At 40.8% G+C, this 26,879-nt stretch overlaps 2 protein-coding genes across 7 annotated transcripts; both read right to left on the reverse strand.

The window, feature by feature from the left end:
* Positions 1–3,493: 3,493 nt before the first annotated feature.
* Positions 3,494–9,675, reverse strand: LOC125457854 (large ribosomal subunit protein eL22-like). Of its 2 annotated transcripts, none has more exons than XM_048542545.2 (4): positions 9,601–9,675; positions 8,102–8,206; positions 6,671–6,792; positions 3,494–3,749 (listed from the first exon to the last, which is right to left on the reverse strand). In XM_048542545.2, exons 1-4 carry the CDS (start codon positions 9,607–9,609, stop codon positions 3,605–3,607), a joined length of 381 nt encoding a protein of 126 aa, XP_048398502.1. In that variant the 5' UTR covers positions 9,610–9,675; the 3' UTR covers positions 3,494–3,604. The 2 variants fall into 2 exon arrangements, with proteins under 2 accessions (XP_048398502.1, XP_048398503.1); XM_048542546.2 differs by having other exon boundaries at positions 8,102–8,203; positions 9,601–9,628.
* A 1,812-nt stretch (positions 9,676–11,487) lies between these two features.
* On the reverse strand, positions 11,488–25,579 carry LOC125457664 (eukaryotic translation initiation factor 5A-1-like). 5 transcript variants are annotated; one of them, XM_048542205.2, is made up of 6 exons: positions 25,460–25,501; positions 23,533–23,613; positions 22,292–22,480; positions 20,822–20,926; positions 16,843–16,974; positions 11,488–14,332 (listed from the first exon to the last, which is right to left on the reverse strand). In XM_048542205.2, exons 3-6 carry the CDS (start codon positions 22,454–22,456, stop codon positions 14,267–14,269), a joined length of 468 nt encoding a protein of 155 aa, XP_048398162.1. In that variant the 5' UTR covers positions 22,457–22,480; positions 23,533–23,613; positions 25,460–25,501; the 3' UTR covers positions 11,488–14,266. The 5 variants fall into 5 exon arrangements, with proteins under 5 accessions (XP_048398162.1, XP_048398165.1, XP_048398166.1 ...); XM_048542208.2 differs by lacking the exon at positions 23,533–23,613 and having other exon boundaries at positions 25,460–25,579; XM_048542209.2 differs by lacking the exons at positions 23,533–23,613; positions 25,460–25,501 and adding an exon at positions 25,120–25,239.
* Positions 25,580–26,879: the final 1,300 nt, after the last annotated feature.

The raw sequence follows: 26,879 nt of genomic DNA on the forward strand, positions 1-26,879 counted from the left end.
AGATCCAGTTGAAAGCCCCCACTCCTTTTACAAACTGAAAGTAAACCCTCCCTACTTGTTTAAACTGGAAGCAAAGCTCCCTCCACAGTAGTTTGTCAAACACTCTCAGATCAGGTACAGCATAGGTGAGGTATCTATCAGGCTCCCGCTACTCTTTTAAAATCAAAGTAAACTGCAAATAAACTGGCCTCAGCACTGTTTCTGTTAAGCACTCCCAGGACAGGGACAGGTGGAGTTAGGTACCATGTAAATTTTTCGTGATAGTCTCCATGATTGGTTAGTGTAAAGCTCTTGCTACTCTCAAACTGAAAGTAAAGCCCTCTCAACACTGTCCTGATGAAACACTCACAGGATAGGGATATCATGGGTTTACACAGAGTTAAGCTGCAAGTACCGGTCTCTCGACACTTATAAACTGCAATTAAAGATAATTCTACTCTTTTAAACTGGAGAAGGGTCTAGGCCTGAAACATCAGCTTTCCTACTCCGATGATGCTGCTTGGCCTGCTGTGTTCATCCAGCTCTACACCTTGTTATCTCAGAATCTCCAGTATCTGCAGTTCCTATTATTTGAGTAAATATTCCCTACATTGTCCCATCAAACACTCCCAGGACAGATACAGCACTGAGTTAGAGACAGAGTACATCTCCCTCTACACTATCCTGTTAAAATTTCCAGACAAACAAGCAGGGTGAAAATAAAATTTTATGGGTTTTTGGACATTGCATAATGCTCATAAACCAAGAACTTATTCATTTTCAAGTCTAGAGGTGAAGTTGCTTTCAGTTTTTTTTTGAATAAAGGGAAATGGAATGAGAGAGAAAAGCCATTTTATATGACTTAGCCACCAAAACCCCTTCCTGATGCCCCAGGCTGTTAGAAAGGACTATGGTTCAGGTCAGAAAGAGAATAGGGAGTTTTGGGCTTTGGTTTTGAGGGGGCACTGAAGAATCTGTCTTGCCTTTGAAACAGATTGCGTGGGGGGAATGCAGAAGACACTATAACGTGGTACCAATGAAATCCATGACATATTCAACAAGAACTTTAAATCACAGTGGCTGCTGCAATTAACTGAAGTGCTGATATATCAGATCCACAATGGCAGACAATTTGGGTGTGAAAAGTATTTTCATATAGCAACTCGTTAGGGTAGGAGAGCACTGCCTAAAATGGCAGAGGTAGGCTCAACTAAGGCATTCAAAATTTTGACAGAAATAGCCAAAAGGACATTTCTTCCTCTGGGGAAACTAGAACTGATGGATACAGTTTAAAACATAAGTTGTATTTAAGGCAGAGAGAAAGAGAAAATATTCGGTCAGCAGGTTGAGTCTGCAATTCCAGACAGTGGTAAGGGTTGTGTCATTTAATATGTTTACGGTTGAGATAAGTAGTTTCTTACAAATAATTGAGTCAAAGTATATGGGTATAAGCAGGAAAATGGACTTAAGGCCACAACCAGATCAGTCAAAGTCTTGCCAAATGGTGGGGCAAGCTTAAATCACCCACTTCTAATTTGTAAGTGTCACAAGTCCAGTGGGGTTCTCAAAGCTGCAATTCAAGAACGCTGTTGAGACACAAAAGCCATCAATATTAATCATAGCAAATTGGAAACTAGTTGCCAGTTGAAAAAAATTGCAAATAAAGCTCAAGAACTCTCCACAATGACATGCAGTTTCAAACCTCCAAAGCCCCGCAAACAAGCTGAGACCATTCTGTATTGTCATATGTGACTTGTCTAGCCAAACAAAAATGCAGTCATTAATTTCAGCTAACTTCCAGTAACCACTCCACCTTGAAAATCTACCTTTAACTAGCATGGTGATCACCTGTCCCAAAATGTCCTCAGTTGAATTCCACAATCGTTTGATTACGTCTGCAAAGTGCTTGGGAACATTTTACTGTTAAATTTGCTATATAAGGCACATAAATTGTCCTCAGAAACAACTGACTTCACTTATTGTGCAGCCTGTGCGAAACACATCAATCCACTACCTTGGATTCAGCAACTCATGTTTTTTGCATATTTTAATTAGATAATGCCCCACTATTTTCCATTTCATTGCTTTTTTATGTTGTAGTTTATTTCAGTTGAATTCCTTACCTATTAAACATAGCACATAGTTAAACCAGTTAGGTGAACACCAACCCCAATACTTACACAAACAAATGGCCACAAGGGTCATTTTTTAAGTGACAGAAAGAACATGTAAGCACAAGATGCACTCCAGGTTCAGGGAGGAGCCACTCTCCAACAGAATGGAGGCTGAAGAGACTGTGTGATGGTATCAGGTGAGCACAGCAAAGAAGCAAAGCTGACTCCACAGGCACTGCTTGGGGAAAAAACTTTTTGCTACGTCAATAGCCCAGTGGTATATTCTGAGGACCTGGCTTTGAAATTCACCATAGCAAATGGTATAATAGGAAATCAATTTTTTAAGCATCTGGGATTAAAAGACTAATGGTGCCTATGAAACCACCATGATTCTTGTAAACTCCCATTTGGTTCACTAATGTCCAAGAGGGAAGGAAAGGGCCAACCTTACCTGGTCTGGGACAGCACAGTTGAAGGAGTAAAGCTTTCTCTAGCTCTCAATATAAAGCAAACTGGAAGTAAAGTTCACTCAACTCCTTTGAACTGAAAGTCAGGCTCCCTCAACACCGTCCCTGTCACTCTGAACAGAGACTGCATGGGGTTGAATACAGAGGTAAACTCTGCCTACACTTTTAACTCAAAGTGAACGAAAATTGAGGTGCCCACAATGCCATTCCCACCAAACACTCAGGACAGGGGCAACAAGGGGTTAAAAAAGAGAGCAAGGGTTCCTCTACTTGTTTAAAGTCAAAGTAAACAGTAATTTTTACCTACTATAACTACATCTCTATTTCCTTCCCCACTTGAATGGCTCTCTCATCAGTTTGCTCATCCGTCCTGTAATCCCCACACTTTGCGAGCATCACATAATTGCAAGACAGTTGCAGGAGTTGAAGGAGTTCCCCGATTTTAACCCTGGGTTCACATATCTGCTTCACTTGCACTCACATCTTCTTGCCCTGATCACAAGTTTCCCAGTAATTTTGCCCTTCCCTGATGTAGTGCAAGTCTACTCAAGACTCTTGCTCCTCAAAACACTTACTACATAAGTGCTTCCTCTGCATCACACTGACGTAGAGCAGTTTCCACGTTGCATTGACATCACTATTTCTGCTATCATGATTGTATCAAATTGAAAAATTACTTGAGAACTGTGCTGTCTTTAATGAGAGCAGCCTGTGGTCCAATAGGACAATGGCAACATTACCCTTACATTGCTTTTCCTCTTTTCAATTTACATAAAAAGTTATCAGTCATCGTCAAACTTTACAGTTGCCGTAATGAGAGTTTACTTACCAACCGCAGCCCTTCTCATGGTATTATGTCCTGATGTGTGCAGGATCAAAAGTTTAAACAAAATGCGTTTTTCAGCAAATATAAATTTCTGCAACAAACAACTATTCTGTGAAAGTGCGATTTATTAATAAGTTAATAATGTTTTATATCGATGTTCTCTGAAAACCACACATTTTTTGTACAAGAGTCCTTGGTCTCCTAACTCAAGTATCTGTTCAGTCCTCTGTTTCCGACTCCTCTTCATCTTGGCTGATTTGGAAGTAGCGGAGCTCGTAGCTCTCCTTATCAGAAGCAATAACCCGTAGCCAATCTCGCAGGTTGTTCTTCTTCAGATACTTTTTGGTCAGGTACTTCAGATATCTGAGGAGGCAAAACAGAGGCAGTCAAGATTTAAACACCTATCTAACACCCACCTGTTGATCACCTGGGATCATTCCCATCTTCGAGTCAAAAGGTCACGGATTCAACATCCACTTATGACAGAGTGCAATTATCCAGTCTGACAATCCAGTACAGCACCAAGGGAGTGTTAAATGGTCTGAAGTCATCCTTTCAGTTGAAACCAAACATTCAATCCCAAAATCTGAAAATGAATTCATTCCCTGGCCTCAATCAACCTTCCAAAAGCAAATAATCACAATACCATTTTGTGTGCATAATTGCTTGCTGTGTGTAAATTGACCAATGTGTTTTGGGTATATATATTTACATTTAAAGACTGTAAAACACGTGGATGATATGGAGTGGTTTGGACATTTTCTGCATTGAAAGGAGTTCACTATATGGCTTATGCAAGGACTGAAGTCAACAGTTTAACGTGTGCTGTAACTCACCTGCTACTTACAGAAATATAAAGTGATTTTGGACAAATGACAGGCAAAAGTCAAAAAAGACTGGAAAAGTCTATGTCAGTCCCTGTGTTAATGGCTACTTCGCAACCTTTTCTGGACTGTTACAAAGTTGGGTAGAGTGATTGTGAAGTGGAAGGCAGGGAGCTAAAATATTTGGTTCCTTCAAGAGATTTGTGCTTTGTATGTAACATGTATGGCTACGAGCAGCATCTAAGTTGCCAGTACAGAGAGCATCAAAAAGTAAAACAAGTGTTTCAAAGAAAGCCTCAGGTGGCAGGCAACATCAAGTTTTGATACTGTGACGAGTTTGAATTCGGCAAATTAATTTAAACGAAGCACGAGATACAAAAAGCCAATTTTGTCATTATGGGTTTATAAGATGTGGACACCAACTGCCAGAGTTAACGCCATGCAGCTCTCAGAGAAAATCCATCTAATTAATCAAAGTTACCACGGTATTTTAGCTCAAAGTGCTCATTGAAGGAATTAGAGCTGAAATATTCCTGAGAGTAGAATTAATGGAAAAGAGGTGTTTGTGAAGAAAGACAATATTCCAGAAGACAGTCTGTGCGAACTTAGAGATATTAAGTTATAACTTATTGCTTCTTATTGACTGGGCTTATATTACTGGGACTTGTCTTTATTTAAAAAGCTTTCCATTAGAATTTAGACCAGTTAGGGAGTAAATAGTAGTGGCCGGGGGGGGGGGGGGGGGGGGGGAATTTGTTTGTTTGTTAGTAATTTTGTTAATTTGTTCATTGTTGGGTTAAATAAATAAATCACTTCTTGTTATTTGTAAAGTCAAGAGCAGGGATGTTCTTTCTTTTAACCATTTTTAACAGATTACGAGGGCCTAGACAAGCTTCTCTGGGTGTTTGGGGGTAATTATTAGGGAGGGGCCTCAACTCCTGTCATAACAGATTGGGGCTTGTGTTTAAGTTTAATTATCAGTGGGGTTCGGCCATTCCTGTCATAACAGGAGTTAGTTTTCTGTTCAGCAGACTATTACAGTAAGAAAAACAGCCCAGAAGCTGCAAATCTTTCCCTTTTCTCAGTAGATGTTCCTGGGATAACATTTCCACATACTAGTATTTCTCAACACTGTAAAAAACTGGCAAAAGTGGACTTTGACTGCTTTCCATAGACCAAGATTCAGGGTGACTGCAAATTTCCATCAGTCTACAGCAGTCAGCAACTCAATTTCACTAACATGAAACCTGACAAACCATGAGGAGTCATCGCATTCTATCCTTGGCCCTGAAGGGTGCTTTTGTCCCCATTCTGAAAACAGAATTTCTGTGGAGACAGCTGTCTTCGTGTTCAGTGTGTGCCTGCATTTAGGATGAAGGGGATACAGTTCTAATTCCAGATCACAGCGCAGATATTATCTTGCAACAAGTGACAAATGCTGGTTGAGTTTTTTTTGAAAAGTATTGAGTAAAACAGTCTGGTTAATGTTTCTTTATTTAAAAAAAAAAGAGACACCAGCCATTTTCGTGGTTAAATCAAAATAGTTCTACTAATGGTGCAGTGACGCTCGTTTATAAAAGCATTTCACCCATCATAGTCATCATGTGTGTTTCTTACATTACAGGGACTAAACTTCAAAATTGATTCAACAATGCAAAGTGCTTCAGAAGTTTTGAAAAGAGCTCTATAAGACAAATGTTAGTACTATTCTGTCCAGGGAGAAGGCTGCAGTTTTCCTGATAGGCAGGACAGGACGCAGTTCCAGAATTAAGTCATTCCTGATATTAGGTCAAGCAACAGCATAATCAAGTTCTTTGGATTGAACCCCAGGGCGAAACTTATCCTTATGTTTAAAGGTCCTTTGGATTTACTCACAACCATCTACACTCTACCTCAAGGCACTGAGTTCAACCAAAGCTCAAGTGGCATAGGACTCCACAATCAAGCCAACAGCTTCATATCTCTTGTGAAGCAGGGTACAGTGGCAATATACTAAAGGAAAATCAGCCAATTAATGCAAAACTAAACCTGACATCAAAACAGTTGGATAAGTATCTGAATTTTGCAGAGACTACAGCATAAACAGCCAGGCCAAATGGCTTGTTCTCAATGCCATATATTTCTGTGATTCTATTGCAACATGGTTGCAGCCACACACCTGGTGACACTTACCCATGTGGTTTGCTCAGGCCCAACCTAACTATGCAACCATGGCAGCATCACACAAATGCTGAATATTGCTACCTCAATGGTCAGTGCGACTTTTTTTTAAATTAAGTTTTTCTTTTGCGAAACTAAATAAAGGCTGGCAGAACACATTCCTAAGCTACTTCAATGCTTGAGCTAATGGCACAAAGTCAGATCTCAGGAGCCTCACCCTCCCATCCTCGTTACACTGAGTGCCAAGACCAATCATGGTACTGCCACAAGAAGAAATGATGCAAGGAGACAAATTCTTACCTTTTGGAGAACTTGTTGGCTGACGTAACAGTGATCTTGTTTTTTAGGCTCTCAATCTGGACAACATTGCCCAGGTTTCCAGTCTTCCCACCAACCTTCACTTTCTCCCGCAGAAACTGCTCCTGTTATGAAACAAAAAACCATGGGACACTAGGGAAGGTAACCCTAGGCACAGACTAGGGACGAGGACCCTAGCCAAAGCAAAGCCATTAGGTGGGCCAAGACTTAAAGGGAGGAAGAGAATGAAATTCGACCATTTGTTAAAAACTCAACAGGTTCTAAAACCTTGCAGCTGCTAGTCACCTCCTTCATTTTAGTCAATACAGAGCCAGACTAAATTCATGGCATTCTCCTTCTCAGAAGTTATATGGTCAAAGTTCTAAGTCTACTCAGGCACATAACAGGAAAACTGATTCCATTAATGTTCCCTTGGGACTTTTTCCAACATTGAAGTTGCTTGTGGAAGTCACAATGGGACTGTGTTAGATTCCTATACAGTTAAGACTCAATTATCTTGACAGGAACATAGGTGCTGGACCTGATCTAGTACAAGCATCCAGTTTCTGCTGAAACCATTCCATCATTACAAGGTACTGAACTTAGGTCAATACTCACAAAGAGACCAGTAGAGCAACAATACAAAAGGAAATCGCTATTGCTAACATTCTACACAGTCTACTGAAACACAACTGTTATACACTACAGCAAACAGAATTTATGACCACAACAGCAAATTCTCCAGCAGTATGCAAGATTGGAGCACAGGGTTATAACCCATTTAGTACATAATATTTTAAATCAATCCATGTCACTTAAGACACCCACTTCTTTTTAACATGTGATTAGCGACTTTGATATAAGCCACCTTCATTTCATCAGTGTTTCTCATGTCTCACTTCTCATTTTGTTCTGTAGGAGTGTGGGGATTTTTGACCATCCTTGCAAGTACACCAATTCCCAATGCACTAACAGTCAGGCACAGTAGCTACTATGGAGAGTAAAATCACAGCTTTTGCTGCACTCTACCCCTGTAGAAGCTATGCAGAGTTCCACTCTGGATCGTCTTGTTCCATGACACACAAGTGCATAGGCTAGACACTACTGTAATATCCAATCAGACCATCAGCACTCAGAGAATGAGTGGGCACAAAGGTGGGAATATCAGAGGAGCTGTGGTCAAGGCAGGCAGAAAATAAAAAGGGTAAATTATTTATATTAAAGACCCAAAAATGTTGAGCATGTTGCGATCAACCAACACCTGGGACAGCTTTGAGTTGACAGTAGCATTTTCAACAAACATTCTGACAAAAGATCACTGACTGCTTCTCTCTTCAGGTGCTGACAAACCACCTAGGTATTTTGAGCACCTTCTATTTTTAATTCATACTTCCAGTAACTCTTAACAGTTTATGTTGGTTTTAAATTCCTTACAAAGTTGCTGCAGTCAAGGATGCCATCTTCTACTGGGTTGGAGAGGTTGAGGGTGAATTTCCAGACTGGCTTCTTCTTGGCCTTGAGGCACAAAGACGACTTCTTCTGTGGGCAGGAAGGAACGCATGAGAAAATACAAGCACCAAACAGCAGGGTCTCAACTACAGACTCCGACGTTCAGGAGACAGAGTGATGCTTCTCAGACTGGAGACCAGTGACCAGCAGAGCTGCACAGGGATCTGAATCGGGTCTACTTTATTTGTCATTTATATAAATAATTTGGATGAGAACATAGAAAGCATGGTTAGTAACTTTGGGGACGACACCAAGGATTGGTGGTATAGTGGATAGTGAAGAAGGTTATCTAAGATTACAATTAGATCTTGATCAAATAGGTCAATGGGCTGAAGAATGGCAAAGGGAGTTTAATTTGGATAAATGTGAAGTATTGCATTTTGGTAAAACAAACAAAGACAATTAAAAATAAGGGTTTGGGCAATGTTGTAGAACACAGACTCCAAGGGATTCACCTAATTCTTTGAAGCTTGCATCACATATAAATAGGGTGGTTAAGGTGGCATTTAGCATGCTTGCCTTCATTGCTCAGACCTCTAGAGTATAGGAATTAGGATATGATGTTGAGGTTGTACAGGGTGCTGGTGAGGCCTCCTTGTTATAGGAAGACTCTTAATAAGGTGGAGGGTTCAGAAGAGATTTACCAGGATGTAGCATGATTTGAGGTATAAAGAAAGGCTGGATAAGCTGGGACATTTTTCCGCTGGAGCACAGGAGATTGAGGGGTGACCTAAAAGAGGTTTACAAAATCATTATGACTATGGATAAAGCGAATAGCAAGTGCTTTTTCCCTAGGGTGGGGGATTTCAAGACTTGGGGGCATATTTTTAAGTTGAGGAAAAGATTAAAAAGACACGAGGGCCATTTTCTTTCAATGAGTACTTCGCGTGTGGAATGAACTTCCAGAAGTGATGGTGGATGCAGGTACAGTTACAATGTTTGTAAAACATTTAGGTAAGTGTATGAATAAGGAATGTCAGGAGGGATACGAACCAAACGCCGGCGGGGGGTGGGGGGGATCAGTCTAGTTTAGGATTATGGTCGGCATGCACTAGCTGGACCGTAGCGTCTGTTTCCATGCTGTATAATTCTAACGTTACACAATGGAGAAGACCCGGGTAAAGGGGTGAAGGCAAAGCCGAGGCCGGTTGTAAAATTATTAGCTGCTGCATATAATGAGTTACATTGAAAAATTCAAGAAACAGAGCTGGACTAATCTTCGGGATGATTTACAATGGCTCCCAGCTGCCTACAATGTGCGCCCACCGAGCAGTGATCAAATCCAACCATCTGAGGCGGCTTCTGCTAAAACCGTGCCTACAGGCCACAAAACCTCGGTGCTCGCGCCGCAGTCAATCAAGCGACGGAGACCCGGTATGTGTATTCCGGGGCCGTTAGCCAAGGCCTACTACTCTGTGACTCACCGGCGCCATCACGGTCTAAGGACCGAGACGGAAAAGAGCGACCGGCCTACCTCTTCACTTTATATAGCAACGTACGTTGTGACGTCAGCACGCAGACCACACCCCTGCACGGTCGGACAACGCGGTCTCAAGTCACGTGACAACGAGGACACGTGCTATATTCCTTCCTTTAACTTTCGTGTTATTTGTCATTCTTTCCCAGGGGTGTTGGTATTGCTGTGCAGACTAGCATTACCATTCTCAGCCGTCATTGAACAATGTGGTCTGCTGAGACATTTTAAGAGTTATGTGCCTATCATCTGACTGCTGTCCTAGAGTCGTATGAGGGTCAGACTAGGGTAACGTTAAATCCAGGAGAACAAAGTGTGGAGCTGGATGAACACGGCAGGCCAAGCAGCATCTTAGGAGCACAAAAGCTGACGTTTTGGGCCTAGACCTGAATATGCTGCTTGCCCTGCTGTGTTCATCCAGCTCCACACCTTGTTGTCCTGGATTCTCCAGCATCTGCAGTTCCCATCATCTCTGATAACAGTAAATCAAGATGGGTTTTTAAGCAATTGGTGGTGTTTGCGAAGCATGGTAGTTGAGCTATGTGTTATATTCCAGGTTTTAATCAACTAAATTTCCATTCTTTACAACTCAGTAGGTGAGATTTTAACCTGTATTCCCATAGCTCTAAATTAGCCCAAGCCATAAATCTGTCACATTATGCCACACTACGCTCCTCTGTTTCAAAGATAATAGGAACTGCAGATGCTGGAGAATCTGAAATAACAAGGTGTAGAGCTGGATGAAGACAGCAGGCCCAGCAGCATCAGTGGAGCAAGAACGTTGTTGTTTCAGGCTAGACCCTGCTTCAGAAAAAGAGCCGAGATCTCGTTATCGCTACATTCTTCTGTGGTCGAGAGTCCTTCAACAAAGGTATATTGATGATATGGTCATTTGGGAAAAGCAGAAAACCGTGGACAGCTGTGGTGCAGTAGAAACTATAGCCACATGATCTTTGTTTGTTGTTTGTGGTAGCTGTGTATTCAAATTAGCAGCCACCTTTTAAACTATGTCATTGTAATTTTGGAAATTAGTGTTTTGAAATACACTATCGCTGAAGACCATAGCAGGGCTATATATATGCAAGATTTCCGTGTTCATTTAAAAAAAAACACTCCTGAATTTAAAAACCCAGAGTGGTGAGAAGTTTACTCCACTACCCCAAATGAACTGGGCAGATGAGAGAAAGACATAAAAGGATACACTTCATTGCACCTTTCACAGCATCATTCCTCCCACATTATTACAGGGCCCATTACATGACCATCTTGAGAATGCTTTAGAAATTAAGCACTGATTTAAACTTTGTTTTGAAGTTTTGTTTTTGAAAATCATTTGTTGAATTTTACTATTAGTAGTAGTAGTAATAATAACAACAGTACCAGAGGAGAATAGAGCTGCTCTCATAAATGACTGATCATGAATTTTACCAGAGGCTCCTCACGTCTCAAACAAGGTTGATAAAGCATGACCTTCATTCCCACACCTAGTGTTGGTGCCACTCTGCATCACAAACCAGTCAACAAGATAGCCCCAGACCTGTTGTGGTTCTCCAGCACACTTTTTATTGTGAATCTAATCTTGGCAATATAAAGAGGACATCTTACAACAGCCACAGAAAAGCAGACCTAATCTAATTTCTCCTGCAATCATCCAGACATGAGGCACATAGGACACTACATGTGTTTCCTCAGATGAACATCAACATAGCAGAAACCACTGGTTTTGTTCAGTGTTGGAAGTTCTACAATAGAATGGCTACTGACTGGGTATTCATTCAAACAGCTGATCCAGAAACAAATTGGAGAAACAAAAAAAAATTAGTCATCAGGAGAGCAATTATCTGAACATGTTTTAATCGAAGTTTACAAGTTTTGTGCAAAACTTAAATTTGCAATAGCATTGCTTTATAAATGGCATCACAGGCATTCAGTTTAAACATCTTTTGCTACAGTTTTTACTCTGAGCCCTTATTAGTTGAAAACAAAAAAAAACAAAATCTAGGAAAAATTAGTAGCCTGACCCATCTGCTGCTCAATTTATGCAGCAAGTGCACTGATACTTAGGTCAAAGGAGACACCAATATAACACTGAAGTGATAAGAAATGGTAAAGATGTACATGTTTTGTGAATAAAATATCAAGGGTGCACTATTTGCAACTGTCAGCTTCCTGAAATTGTTATGTCAGTGTGTCTGAATTTGATTTCTAAAGCAAATTAGGCTTTAATTGCATTACAAAACTTTCAGTAAGATTTATCAGGCAGCTAAAATGTACACAAAGTGTCTAATAGATCACATTAAAATAATATGACAACTGCATTTCAGCCAACAATTTGATTTGTTCACGCAGACTTAAATCTTTTGAAATCTAGTCTTGTGTATTTATGCCCAGCTCAATGCATCAAATAGCTGGAGAAAGACTCCATTCATTCATTCTCAGTGAAGCACTACTGTATTTACAAACTCAAACAGTAAGGGCTCATGAGAGCGCAAACATCCGCTCAACCATCCCCTTGTAAAACAAAATCTTTGACATACTGGGAGAGGAATGAATGAAACATTTCCATTTTGCTATCCCTACCTCCCATCCAACAAGAACACTGGCCAAGCTGGGATTGCTTTCTATAAAGCATGAATTATGGGAAGATGTAATTGCTGTTCCCAAAATTAACAAGGAATTTGGATATTGTAAACAAATTTCACTGGCAGGACTGGGCATATTGAGATAACAGATTTATTGTAATTGGTAAATAGCTAGGCAAGGGTGAGAGAATAAATATTTATATTCACTAAGTTCTTACTGGAATGCATAACCTTGACAAGGTGGTGGATGGAATTTTCAAAAACATGTAATAAATACTTGGGGAAAAAAGGAACAAAGTGTTGTGCTCAGGATAAACTGAGAATTGGATTAACAAGTCTCTCTTTTAGACAGCTGGCATATGCCTGTGCTGGTCTATTCAATTCCAGAAGGCGACTGCAGCTCACTTATAGTAAAATGTGGCATTCCCAATTCCCCATACCAATCTTTAAAATAATACTGTCACTTTATTACAGTTTTATACCGTAAGTCTACATTGTCTAGGATCAGTTGCTTAACACTCCCTCATCTTACTTGCTCCACAAGTAACTTTCACACACTGAGCTAAACTCAACCTTGATTGCTGTGAGAAAAGCAACCAATCTGTTACCTGTGAACCATTTCTGAAAGTGAGTCCTCTAATTTCAAGCAGCCTGCTGTAAAAGAATGAGATGTAGGCCCAATGATCTGCAGCCATTTCTGCACCAGAAGTAAAATTAACAAAAAAAGGAACACAAACCCTGGATTTGTAAAGATAATGCAAATCATTGAAATTATTATGACACACATCAAACCAGACGACTGCCGTTACACTGTCTCAAATGGATTTCTAGCAACCAAGTGCTCAAATACAAAGTGCATATTCAGGAGCCCTACAAAACAGTATTTATTAAATTACATAGGAGGCAGCCCAAAGAAAGTCAGCCAATGAGTATACAGAAAAGATGGAAATCAGCAATATTCCCATATCACAGGAAAGAGTTGGGGATTGGGGAGCAGGGCATTTAGAAGACAGGAGGGAAGAGGACACAATATAAGGCTTTTGGTAACTTCACCGAAATCCATTCAGTGTCCCATTAAAATGCGTACAGATCAAAATCAAACCAAAAGTAGTTTTCAGGAATAAAGTTCAACTCTCACCACATACTTATTTTTAAGTCACACCAGCTAGTGATGCATTGAACTTGGCAGTCTGATCTTGTTTGATACCGGAGTAAGTGAGTTGACAAGTACTACATCCACAAGCGAGTAATGGAAAGATTTCCATACACAGCAGCCTGTCCCTTCCATAAAGGGTTTAACAGTCATCTTGTAACAATTAGTGTCTGATATATACAACACAAAATGCACCTCAAAGACAAGTTCCAGGAAATGATTCACATGTTTTAATCCTACTGCATGATAAATACAATAAAAGTTATAAGCAATTGAATATAACAATTTTTAATCAGTCAAGATTTCGTGTGAAATTTTGCAGCATAATACAGTCTCCAGATTTATACTGACTTCTTTCATAATGCAATATTTGGAAAACTTGCCCCATCTGCCCAGGACAAGCACCAAAACTGTATTAGTAGAATTTTGCAACACAAGGTGCAACAATTTTTGAAAAAAAACTTAGGAGTGTAACAGAGGTAATAGTTAGTTGCTCATAGCTGCTAAGTGTATTGTGTAGGAAACACTCATTAGGCAATGAGGTTGGACATCAAACCACTCGCTGGACAGGCAGCTTTCGGAATTCACACTATAGGCCAGTTCTGCAAACAAAAATAGGATCAACGGCAGCAAATATTACATTGCCATACTTTTATTTGGGAGCATCAATAGCCATGATTTAGTACAAAGCCAATCAGCCCGTAGCAACAACTGACCAGCCAATTGGGCAGCAAGGTCAAGTCTGGTCTGGAGCCATTTGGAAAAAAAAAATTTGAAGGAAATGAGGTTGTGGTGTGAAGGCCATTACTTTGGCAATAATTAACCTAATTAAGATCCAAGGTTTTGGCCCGAGTAGTCAGGACTGGTCTCTTGATCCCTGTTTACTGCTTAGTCATGTGCTTGATGCCAACAGCGGCCTCTTCATTCATTGTGCTCAGAACTGTGACCTAGGTAGAAGGGGAAAAAAAAATAATCAGCAAAATTAGTGACAATTATGGATCAGGTTTCAGAACAATGCCAGAAATAGGAGAATCAGATTATTCCACTATTTGTTGATCTTCAGCCTCACTGCACAATATGAATGTTGAAATTCATTACAAAGATCAAGAGGCAGTACCAGGCTGCTTTGAAAAGTTCACCTCTAAATTCTGATAAATGACAATAATCACAAAGATAATACAATGAAGTTTAACAGTACATTGTCAAAATCCCAATATTAGGTAGAGTCATTAGAAATAAATGGCTTCAGTCAGTAGCCAAATATTCATTGCCAGTGAATCTAGGGATTTGTTTTAGGAATACACCACAACAGCAGCAACATCCAAGCACACAGGAGAGATGGAGTAAAAATGTTAATGTGAAGACAAAACTGTAGTTCCAAGCTTGGACTGAATCAAACCGAACCCGGATTTATGTCATATGGAATAAAAAACCTCCTGACTACCTCACCATTTCCCTCTGACAAAAAAAAACTTTAAGCACCAATCTGGTCAACAAGACAATGGTTAGGCAGTTCATACCACTGTATTACTCTGCATGATCTGCATCACATTACATTGTGTCATAAAATGGAGGTCAACACCCCTCATAACCAAAGCCAAAACACCAGACAGGCTTGCCTCACCGTATAAATTTCACCCTATGTTATAAAGGAGTGATTAAATGAAATAAGGTCCGGACACATACCATAAATCAACAAGTAACAATTTATTTATCCAACTCCAGAAAAGTGAACAAATTAACTAAAAATTGTTAACAAACCTAACAATTCTCCTCCAACTACTAACGATTCCCCAATAAAACAAGATTCTAATGGTATGCTATTCCAATAAATACAAGTCCCATTTACATAAACCAAAACTTCAAACAAAAATTACAGTAAGGTTCTGGATGTAAGTTTGCTCGCTGAGCCGGAAGGTTAGTTTTCAGACGTTTCGTCACCATCCTCGGTAACATCAGTGAGCCTCCGACGAAGCGCTGGTGTTATGTCCCGCTTTCTATTTATCTGTTTAGGTTTCCTTGGGTTTGGTGATGTCATTTCCTGCTCTTTTTCCTCAGGGGATGGTAGATTGGCTCCAAATCAATGTTTGTTGATGGAGTTCCAGTTGGAATGCCATGCTTCTAGGAATTCTCGTGCGTGTCTCCGTTTGGCTTGTCCTAGGATGGATGTATTGTCCCAATCAAAGTGGAGTCCTTCCTCATCTGTATGTAAGGATACGAGTGATAGTGGGTCATGTCGTTTTGTGGCTAGTTGACGTTCATGTATCCTGGTGGCTAGCTTTCTGCCAGTTTGTCCAATGTAGTATTTGTCACAGTTCTTGCAAGGTATTTTGTAGATGACGTTCATTTTGTTTGTTGTCTGTATAGGGTATTTTAGGTTACATCTTCCAGAATGTTCTGTCTCTTCTCCAGTGATTTTGTGTCAGGAATGCCTTCTTCGTTGAACTCTTTTGTCAGGAATATTAACTAAGAGTGCCAAGGTACGTTTATTTAGATGATGCCTTCTTAAGGAGCTGAAAGCAATGATCTCTCAGCAGATGGCAGTTTACTCTGTGATTTTACAACAGTTCCCATCTTTTATACCCTTGATGACATGTCAATTTCTTACAATAAGATTGGTCCTATATTGTCAAAAACCATCAGATTTAAATTTAGAGATTGTAGGAACTGCAGATGCTGAAGAATCTGAGATAACAAGGTGTACAGAGCTGGATGATTGATTTTTAGTGTCTAAGTGCCTGGTTTAAATCAAGTGGCTAAATTCAAACTTATCTCGATTACAAAACAAAACTGCAGCTTGGAATGCTAACAATAGCCTTTGATGCAAATGTTACAATTCGGATGCTCTATGCACATGCAAATCCACAAACTGCCCACAGACTTTCTTTTCTCCAAGCCTAGAAAAGCACACCATCTTTTAAAGAGATAGCACACTGCCTTCCTACTATCATTTTACAAACATCAATATTTTAAAAACACCAAATTTTAATGTCATGCCTTTCAATCCATAAATACTCACTCTTAAGCAGCTTCACAGTTTTTTTGCTACAGATGATGATGGCCAATTGATTGCTCATCAGTCCCTTTCCCCTCATTATTTTAGCTCCCTAATACCACCAACCATTTTTGTTGATCAAACCACAGGCCAGCGCATCACGGATCGGCCAAATTTTCAAATAGAAGACTGAACACTAAGCACTGATGGGAAGCTAACAAATCTAGTCTTGTTCATTCCCAGTAGAAGCTGATAGGAGAAAATCAGAAGTAAGAATCCTGCATTATTACCCAACTCACAAATCTCAGTTTGTAGGAGTTAGATTTAAATTAGAATAACAAAGCTGGTGACTTCCCATCCTGTCGTCCCATCCATGAATTTGCTAATGTCTCGAGGCCCTGACATTTTTATTGTCTTTTCATAACACTGATCATGCACAAATACACATCCTGTTGTCCTTACCATTATATCTTCACCAGCATCATATCTCTGAAGTATTTCCTTTCCCAGATCAACTTCTGGTAGTTTCAGATCCTCACGTATCTCACCATTATCTGTCATCAGAGAGAGGTAGCCATCTGTAATTCCAATCAACTACAGAAAACAGGAGAAAAAGGAAAGAAAAACACTCAGCATCTACAAGATTTTGAGCTGATCGTTGACGACTGCCAGTACAGGTGTGTGTAATTCTGCCACCACAAAGGCATTGCTGTAATTAACAACCAACCTCAATGCAGCTTGTATTCCCACGAGTCTCAGTAATGAATGTTAGTAGTCTAGTTGACTGTTGCTGATAGGGAGGGGTTGGGGCAAAGGGTCGTTGAAAGATCATAAGACCAAACTTATACCCCACTAACAATGATCAGCCTCTATTCTGCATCCACTAGATGAAGAAATCCAATTTCCACACCAATTCCAACTCCTAAAGAGGTAAAAAAAACCCATGGTGAAAAAAAAGCTGTGGACAATTCCATCCCAACTCTGAAGCAATGCCAAAAAACTTCAGTTATATATGAAATAATTGTTAGGCAAACAAAAAAATAGCCATCCAATATGACCTCATCTGTGTGGTGAAGCTGTATGATGCAGGGCTAGAAAGGGCTGGACACTCAATGCTAAAGGTTACAAACATGCATCAAAACCATTAACAGCCCTCGACCAAAACATGTATCTATAAACCTCTTAAAAGCTGCAACATATTTGCACCGATGCCTTATGCAGCATGGTTCCCAATCTCTCTACTGTAACTGTAGAGGTTCATAGTTGCTTCTCCGAGTTCATTTTATTCGCTTTTATTGAAGGCCTTGAATCAAACTACCCAAAACTGGTTTGAGCTCCTTATCCAAGCAAAGATACTGGAGGCAGTCCAGAGAAGTCTGACTAGGTTGATACTAAAGTGTGGAGGGATTGTCTAAGGGGAGGCTGAGTAGATTGGATCTTTACTCATTGGAATACAGAAGAATGAGAGATGACCCGATAGTAGTACACAAGAGTCTTAGAGAACTTGATACGGCAGATAGAGAGAGATTGTTTCCTCTTATGTTTGTGTCAAGGAGAACAGGGTATAATCTCATTGCAAAACACTATGGGCAATTTAGCATGACCAATTCACCTAACTTGGACATCTTTGGACTGTGGGAGGAAGCCAGTGCACCTGGCAGAAACTCACGCAGACATGGGGACAACATGCAAACTCCACAGAAACAGTCACGCGAGGTTGGAATCAAACCTGGGTGCTGTGGGCAGATGCTACATTTCATCAAGGGTTTTACAGCAGAACTCTTAGAAAACAGTGGTAGAACATGTCACAGTATATAAGGCATTCACGTTTGAGAAGTCTACTGGAATTCTTTTCAGGGTTCAATTAGAAAAGTTGACAGTGTGGAGGGCCAGCGGATGCAGTTTATTTCTACTTTCTGAAGGCTTTCAACAAAAGCCCCACGTAAGAGATTAATGCGTAAAATTAACGTGCATGGGATTGGAGGCTATGGACTGAGATGGACAGAAAAAATTGTTTTAACAGATTAAAAAGAAGGAATAGATGGGTCTTTTACTGAATGACAGGCAGTGACTCAGGCGATGCCACAGAGATCATTACTCGGACCCCAAATATTCACATATTGCAGTGGCCTGTCACTACCTTCCACAGATGGCTAATCATGAAATTCTCCCACTTCTTTTACCTCCCATTAGGTTGTAATTGGAAAAACTTACAGACTGACGATCAACATATCTGGCCATGTTACAAACAGACTTTTCATTTAAGACAGAGGACAATTTTATAGGGTAGTGAATCTGTGGAATACTTTACCACAGAGAACCATAGAGGTGGAGTTTTTAAGTATATTCAAGGCTGCGAGGCAAATTTTTAATCAGCAAAAGAATGAAGGGTTATGGGAAAGAAGAACTGAAGTTAAGAATTATCAGATAAACCATGTCTAATTAAATAGCGGAGCACTCAATGGGCTGAACAGCCTATTTCTGCTCCTACATCTTACGACATTATGAAACAAACATGAAGTGAGGAAAAAAAAACATTTCACATAGTGAGTATCCTGGATATGGAATATAAAGACTAGAAGTGTGAAGGAAGCAAATTCAATCAAGGCACTTCAGAGCCACTGGATGACTACTTAAGCAGAAAGTAAAAATGCTCAGAGAGCTGGCTTGCACACGGGCATACACTGTAACAAGACTGCAAGCCTGTAAAGAGTGCAGATTTTATTTTTAGTAGTATTTGGGCCACTGTTTAACCAGCTAGTCCACACCCTGTGAAATTGGCCTAAACTAGCAGTTATCACTTGCCTGTACAAGAAATAGTCAAAGGCCATGCCGATCTAGACACATGCCAGACAATTGGGTCTCCACCACCCCTGCTAAAAACTGACAAAATGCAACAAATCTAAAACATCTCCCTCAACTCCCAATGCAGTAAATTTAAGAAACACAATGATCACAGAAAGACTGTTTACGCACTTACAAATTGCAACCACGGTAAACCCTACATATCTATAAGATCTTGATTTGCAAATTTGCCTATTTGTGCCAAAAGTAACAAAAATTCAACATCGGTGGCCAAAATTCACTGATCGGTTTTTTAACCTGTATTTTGTAGTGAACTCTGCGCTCACAAATTTCATTATTTGTGGCTTTCTCAGGAACAGAACCCTCATCTATAGAGGAATGACTACTCAATTCTCAACATTTCTCCAATTTTAACGTAATGAATATAGAAATATAGAAAACTCACATCAGAATGCAAGAAATAGAAGTAGGTCTGCTCCTTCAAACACATGACTGGCAATGTATCTCAATGCCATTTTAAACCATTATCCTACAGTCATAATCTACTGATTTGTATTGAACCTGCTTGCAAAGCTAGAGATTCCATAACTCTCTTGTGAAGAGAATTCCAAAGATTCACCACCCTCACGAGTGAAGAAATTCTTCATCTCAGTCTTAAATTGCTTGCCTGTATCTATGTCCACTGGTTCTAGATTTACCAACTTAGGAAATGTCTGATCCACATCTACTATCACAACCCATAAACGTATCATAAGTTACAATAAGGTCACCCCGATTCTTCAAAGCCCTAGTCAATGTAGGCCCAGTTTCCTCAATCTCCATTGCACTCCCTGTGACAAGGTCTTCCTTCCTTAGTTAAGGGAGCCAAAATTGTACCCATTAATCTAGGTATGGTCTCACCAAGCCACTAAATAATTGCAATAAGACATTATAACTTCTGTATTAGAATACCCTTGTGAAGAAGGCCAACATTCTATTCACCTTCATTTCTTGCTGAGCCCTACATACGAAGTTTTAGTGATTCATGAACAAGGAGGCAAGTCTCTGTGGACACAAGATTCAGACTGCCATCAGCTGAATGTGTGCCGAATAAAAAGTGTTTTTGCACGTAAATTGACTTTGCAGCTCTTGCTGTCAGCAAGGCGTGACAAATTATTTTTGTTTTAAATGCATTGAGGGTTTCTGCCTAAACCATACTTCCAGGCAGCAAATTCCAGACCCAACAACCACTTGAGTGAAAATATTCTTAACTCCTGTTAATTCTTTGGAATTTTTTTTGTATCTATTCCTCCAGTTTCTGGCATCTTTGGATAGGTCCCGTGTCCCATGTCATTTTTATATGCTTCAGTTTAATCTCTCTTTCCTTAAATAACCCGCACCAATCTAATCTTTGCTCAATGCTAAAATTTTCCATTCTTGTTAGTATCTACATAAATCTCCTCTCCACCCCTTGATGTGATCACATCCTTCGTACAACACGTAATGCAAATGCCAATCGTTTTCTCCTCCAGAAAATAAAACAAAAAAGCATGAGACCAAGAACAGTGACCATCATTCCACTGACCAGTTAACATTTTTTGACGAACTGTTCTTGGACGATATTGGAATAATTTTTCAATTAATAGCACCACCTTACCTGATAATCATTTCTCGTGACTCTGGGGACATCAACATTGTGGGTAGAGGGACAGATATCTTCATACTTCTTTGAAGTGAATATATCAATACCAACCATGTGAACCTGAAAAGACAGGCAACGCTAAACGTATCACTAACTTTCAATGCTGTACAATCTTACAAGTCATGTTTAATATGTTCAGTTCAACATACTGTACAAGAATACAGAACTACAGCAGCGACTGTATACATTTATTTCCATAAAATTGGCACACAAATATCCACAATCATAGCACTCATGATACCTGAAAGGTTCAAAGACTTTGGATTACCCGTGTTTGTACGAGTTAGGAAAGTTGCAAAGCACTAGCTTGAAGGAAGACCATTGAAGTAGCATAGCTCGTTAGACTGCTACTTCAAACCATCTGCACTACAAGGCAATCACAATTTCTCAAGGCCACTGGGATCAGGGCAACAAGTGTGACCTGTGTTCAAGGCCAAGAGTCAAAATATGAAGATATTGTTAGAACAAACTGACTGAAACAAACTTCAAATGAAACTTAACCATTCAAATCTAGACTTGGTTCCTTAAGCTCCATTTTGTAATTCAGTCTGAAAGCTATACCTCAAGAGATTAATTTTATTTTGGCTTAGTGAACCATTCAACCAAACAATAAATATTTCAATGTCTCTACTACTCAAAACATTCAACGTACAGTTACTGAACTCTTCAAGCCATTTAAAAACAAGATTTTAATAAACAGTCCAGATATAAAAGTGAACGTTTTGTAGCCATTTAGGGAAAGCAAAGTACTTTAGAAATACAATTTCAGTGGGGCAACATGCTCAGAGTTAATGCAGACCAGATTGGATTCTGCAACCAGGGCATTAACTGTTGTCCAGAGACAGATGTACTTCAAATACATCACTTACGAGATGCACTGCACAAATTCACCCGGGCTCCTCAGAGAGGACCTTCCAAATGCACAACTATTACTTTCAAGTAGGACAAGGACAGCAAAGGTTTTGGAAGAGCACCAATTGCAAGTTCCCTACCAAACCACTTGGCATCCTGACTTGCAACTATATTGCTGTTCCTTCTACGTCAGTGGGTTAAAATCCTGCAACTCCCTTCATAACAAAATTATGGTCATAATAGGATTCCAGTGGCTGAGGAGGCAACTCACCACCAACTTTCAAGATAAACCAGGGATAGGCAATAAATGCTGGCATCACCCACATCCCATTAGTGAATTTTTTTTAAAAAGTGTGAAAGAAGATCAAGTAGAGTGTATTCTGCCTCTCATGAATGAAAATAATGAGTAAGTTTTCTTACTAAGAGATGATTTGAGAGTGGGACACCAAAGAAAATGGACCCTAGCAAGGTGCACGTGACCAGAAAAGGAGGGGGGGGGATTTTTTAATTAATATTCAGACTATTAGCAAACTCAAGTCAAAAAAATTATGGATTTCAACAATGAATAGAGACCTTGGCATGCCCATGCTTGCCAGTCTTGGATGTAGACATTTCAACAATTTTGCAGGGGCGTCCTTTCAGAATCACAAATCCATTCTTGCGCAAAGACGAACACTGCATTGGAAAGGTAGCAGAGGCCCCAGCATCTCCAGTGGTGAAATCTAGGTTGTCATCCATGGCCCTTGGGTTTCAGTGGCAACACTAAAGAGAGAACAATGACTTATTAGACAACAAAGGCAAATGAAATACAGGTACACTCCACATAACGTTTTTATTTGTTGGCTATCAAAATCGTATATAGGCATGCAGATGAAAATTTAGAACTCTGATGTTGTGACAACATTAGATAAGAAGAGCTTCTGCCAATTAAAATAGGAAATGATTACGAGCCCTACCTGATTTTCTCCTTATCTTTCACCTTTGGGGTGAGACACTAATAGACTAATGGCATGTCTCTACCAGTTCCACTGCAGCTAAACAAAATCATGTTTTAAAGACTCAAAAAGATGTTGACAAGGTGGATATGGAAAGTTGTTTTACTCTTGTGAGCAAGTCCAGAACTAGGGTACACTTTCAAAAATTAGGACCACCCTTGTTGAACAGAGGGGAACACAAAGGAGCAGAGTCTACGATTGTAATTTAAACAAAAACAGCAAGTACAACAAAGGGAAGAAAAACTGTAAAATGGCAAAATGAATTAGTCTTCACAATTCCACATAGAATTCAGAACAAATTAAATGAGTTGAACTGACTGAAATCAACACCTAGCAAATGCAAAGCATTCTAAAATAAGTAAGTTTATGCTTACAGTGGAGTCACTAGCATCATACAGCAAAGCTGGAGGCCAGTCAATTACCTTGTGCTGGCTATTTGTAAGAGGTAGGTTTACACACACGCTGAGGATAAAAAGTGTGCCATATAAAATATGGAAATATTTGCTCAATTCTCTACTAGGAGTTATTGTTAAATCAGCTTTTACTACTGTTCTACACAGTAGATTCTATATCATAAATTGCAACATTTTAAATACACCTGCTGAGGATAGTTCTATTGCCAGTGTCGTAAAACATTATCTATGGCTAGCAACCTTCCTGTCACAGGGCAGAATTCATCCAGGCAAGTGGGGAGCATTCCATCACACTCCTGACTTGTGTCAGGTAGACATTGGACAGGCTTTGGGGAGTAAGCAAGTGAGTTTCTTCCCAGGAGATTTGCAGGATATTGTGCAGACAGTGACAGTGGTTCTGCTCCACCTTGAGGTGTTAGTTGTTGGCAGTCCACATCTGAGAGCCATATAGGAAGCAGGAACCACGACAGCTCTGCATACCATGAACCTGGAATCAGATAAAATGTTGTGATCAGAGATAATGGGAACTGCAGATGCTGGAGAATCCAAGATGACAAAGTGTGGGGCTGGATGAACACAGCAGGCCAAGCAGCATCTTAGGAGCACAAAAGATGATGTTTCGGGACTAGACCCTTCAGCAGTTTTTCTGTTGAAGGGTCTAGACCCGAAACGTCAGCTTTTGTGCTCCTAAGATGCTGTGTTCATCCAGCCCCACACTTTGTTATCTTAGTCAGATGAAATGTTGTTGTCCTCAAACCCCTTTTCCTCAGGCAGCTGAAGGCTGCACTATTACATTGGAGGTGGTGCTGGATCTCATCAATAGCTTTTGGATGATGGGACACTCCCGAGATACGGCAAATGGCCAACCTTCTCTAAGGCCTCCTGTGGACACTGATGATCAAGGGTTCACTCCTTAATGCCAGGTCAGGTTAGCAGAGAACCTTTGACTTGTGGATATTCAGGGTGAGTCCCATGCACTGATAAGCCGCTGTAAAGGTGCTGATACTGTTTGAGTTTGTCCTCTAAGTTGCACATAGGCAAATTTCATCTGCATACTGCAGCTTGCTGGCAATGGTAAGGGTGACTTTGGTTTTGGCTTGAAGGCAGCAGAGGCTGAAGAATTTTATGCTGGTTCCGCAGGTTAGCTCCACTCCAGTGGGGATTAGTCAGTGAGGTGAAGCAATGTAGCAAAGTAGATCAAGAACAACTTTGGGGAGATAATGCAGCCCTGCTTACACTGGTCCAAACAGGGAGTGGGTTGGTGGTGGAGCCATGTCATTACCACAACTTCCATGTCATTGTGGAGTAGGCAAAGGATGGTGACAAGCTGAAGGGGAGAAGGATACTCCACAATGCTACCCGATTGACAGTGTCACAGGCCTTGTTAGGTCATGGAAGACCATGTATAGGGGTAGGTTCTTTTCTCTGCATTTCTCCTGCAGCTTTCACATAATGAAAATCATGTCACTTGTGCCCGTGGCCAGAAACCATACTGCCATTCCAAGGGGAGTTCTTCAGCCACAGGGAGTAGACAGTTGAGGAGAGCCTTGATTACAAGATAGCAGCCGTAACCTGGCTTGCAAACCCCTGAGGCCCACAACAGTTTTTCCCATTTGCTACAAACATAGGACTACGAGTTTCTACTTCAGGTCCAGCAACCTACACCAGATGTTCATAAAAGCTCCTGGTCAACACGGACACCATTCTTCTCCTATTTCTGCTGTTTCTACCTTACCATCAGTTCCACCAGCTCTATTACACCCATTAGAACTGCCTGCCTGCCCTCCCTCAGCTTACCTTTCTCCCTGATATTATGCAAGACCTTTCCTCATACAGCTCCTCAGACTTAGGACAAAGTACCACACCATCCATTTCCTGGCAATAACAGCAGGGCCTCGTGGTGGCTGCACAGCCCATAAACCCCCATTCGTCTGAGCTCCTGTTACCACTGCAGCGAGAATTCACAACACTCTCCCGCCCAAACAATACAAACCTCAGTAAATTTATAACAGCCTCACAGACCAGTCATTTGGTCAACTCGGCGCTGACCTCTGAACCGGAAGAGCACGCATCGAGGCCTGCAGCCTCGAGTACAGTGACTGCCGTAAGTAAGTGGCCGAGGGGCGTCCGATCCCAAGCCGGCAAGGCAGCAATGGTATGGGCAGGACAGCACTTGTATCAGCAAAGACAGGCAGACTGTCCGACAGGTTGCTGCTGCTGCCTTATGGCTCGGGTTTCCCCTGCCAACCCAAGCCTCTCCTCCCGGCTCTGGGGCCGCGGGTACCGTTCCTTACAAACCGCATCGGTCACTCGCACGCGCGCTGCCATCTCACCCTCCAACCGTCCGGGAAGAAGGCGCCGCCACACGCATGCGCACTCCCCCAGACTGCGCCAGTGTGAAGGGAGGGAGGTCCAGCTAATCAGCAATAACCCAGAGCCCTCCCGCGGGTTTTGCACGCTGGAGAATATCCTCCCTCTGACGTTCAGCAATGACCCCGGAGACCTGGCAACTGCATAGATTTTAGGATCAAACCACATAGGCACAGACAGCGATCTCATCAGGTAGATGGATACAAACAGAGCCAGACTCTGGGATCTCATAGATTGACAAAATTCCCTACAGTGTGGAAGCAGGCAATTCAGCCCATCGAGTCCACACCAGCTCTCCAAAGGGCATCCCATGCAGACCCAGCCCTTTACGCCTATTCCCATAACCTACAATGCCCATGGCTAATACACTTAACCTACACATGTCTGTACACAAGGGGCAATTTAGCATGATCAATGCAGCTAATCTGCACTTTCTTTAGACTGTGGGAGGAAAGCAGAGGACCTGGAGGAAACTCATACATGCACAGGGAGGATGTGCAACCTCCACACTGACAGTCGTCCGAGGGTGGAATTGCATCTGTGTAAATGGCACTGAGGCAGCAGTGCTAAGCACTGAGCCACTGTGAGACACAAACTGAGCTAGGCATTGAGATCTCACCAGGTAGCTAGGTACAGGCAGGGCCATGCACTGGGATCTCATCAGGTAAATAGACTCAGACAGAGCCAGCCGCTGAGATCTCATCAGGCGTAACCATTTGCTGCTTAAAAGTATACTTCCTCATGTTAACTCTTCCTCATGTTGGAAGATGTCATAAATCAATGAGTCGGGATAAGGCAAGAGAGAAAGTTAAATTTGCTGATGATACAAAGATGATTAGAAACATAACTTGTAGAAAGAACATCAAGAAGCTATGACAGGATATATAAAAAGGTAAGTAAGGATGACAAAGATCTAGCGAATGAAATACAATGGAAAATACAGTGGGAAAATGTGAAATTGCCCATTTTGGCATGAAGAATTAGAAGGAAGGTGTCTTTGTGATGATAGATGCAGAGCTCTGTGATATAAAGAGATCTGAGTGTCCTAACACACAAATCACAAATGGTGAATATGCAGGCAAATGAAATAATTAGGAAATCTAGTAGAATGTTCTCATTTCATGGGTAATTCAGGATGTGGAGCTGCAGGTGTTGGACTAGGGTGTTCAAGGCCAGAAATCACATGACACCTGGTTATAGTCCAACCGGTTTATTTGAAAACACAAGCTTTCGGAGACTTACTCCTTCTTCAGATGTTAATGAGAGAAGTAGTGTCAGACACAGAATTTATAAGTAAGAAATCAAAGGGTCACACTGCTGATGAGAATGTACTAGACAAACCTAAGATGCTGTTAAGTAAAGATTTTTATTTTTGAATGAAAA

Source organism: Stegostoma tigrinum, chromosome 14, assembly GCF_030684315.1.
Source record: "Stegostoma tigrinum isolate sSteTig4 chromosome 14, sSteTig4.hap1, whole genome shotgun sequence".
Classification (NCBI taxonomy): domain Eukaryota; kingdom Metazoa; phylum Chordata; class Chondrichthyes; order Orectolobiformes; family Stegostomatidae; genus Stegostoma; species Stegostoma tigrinum.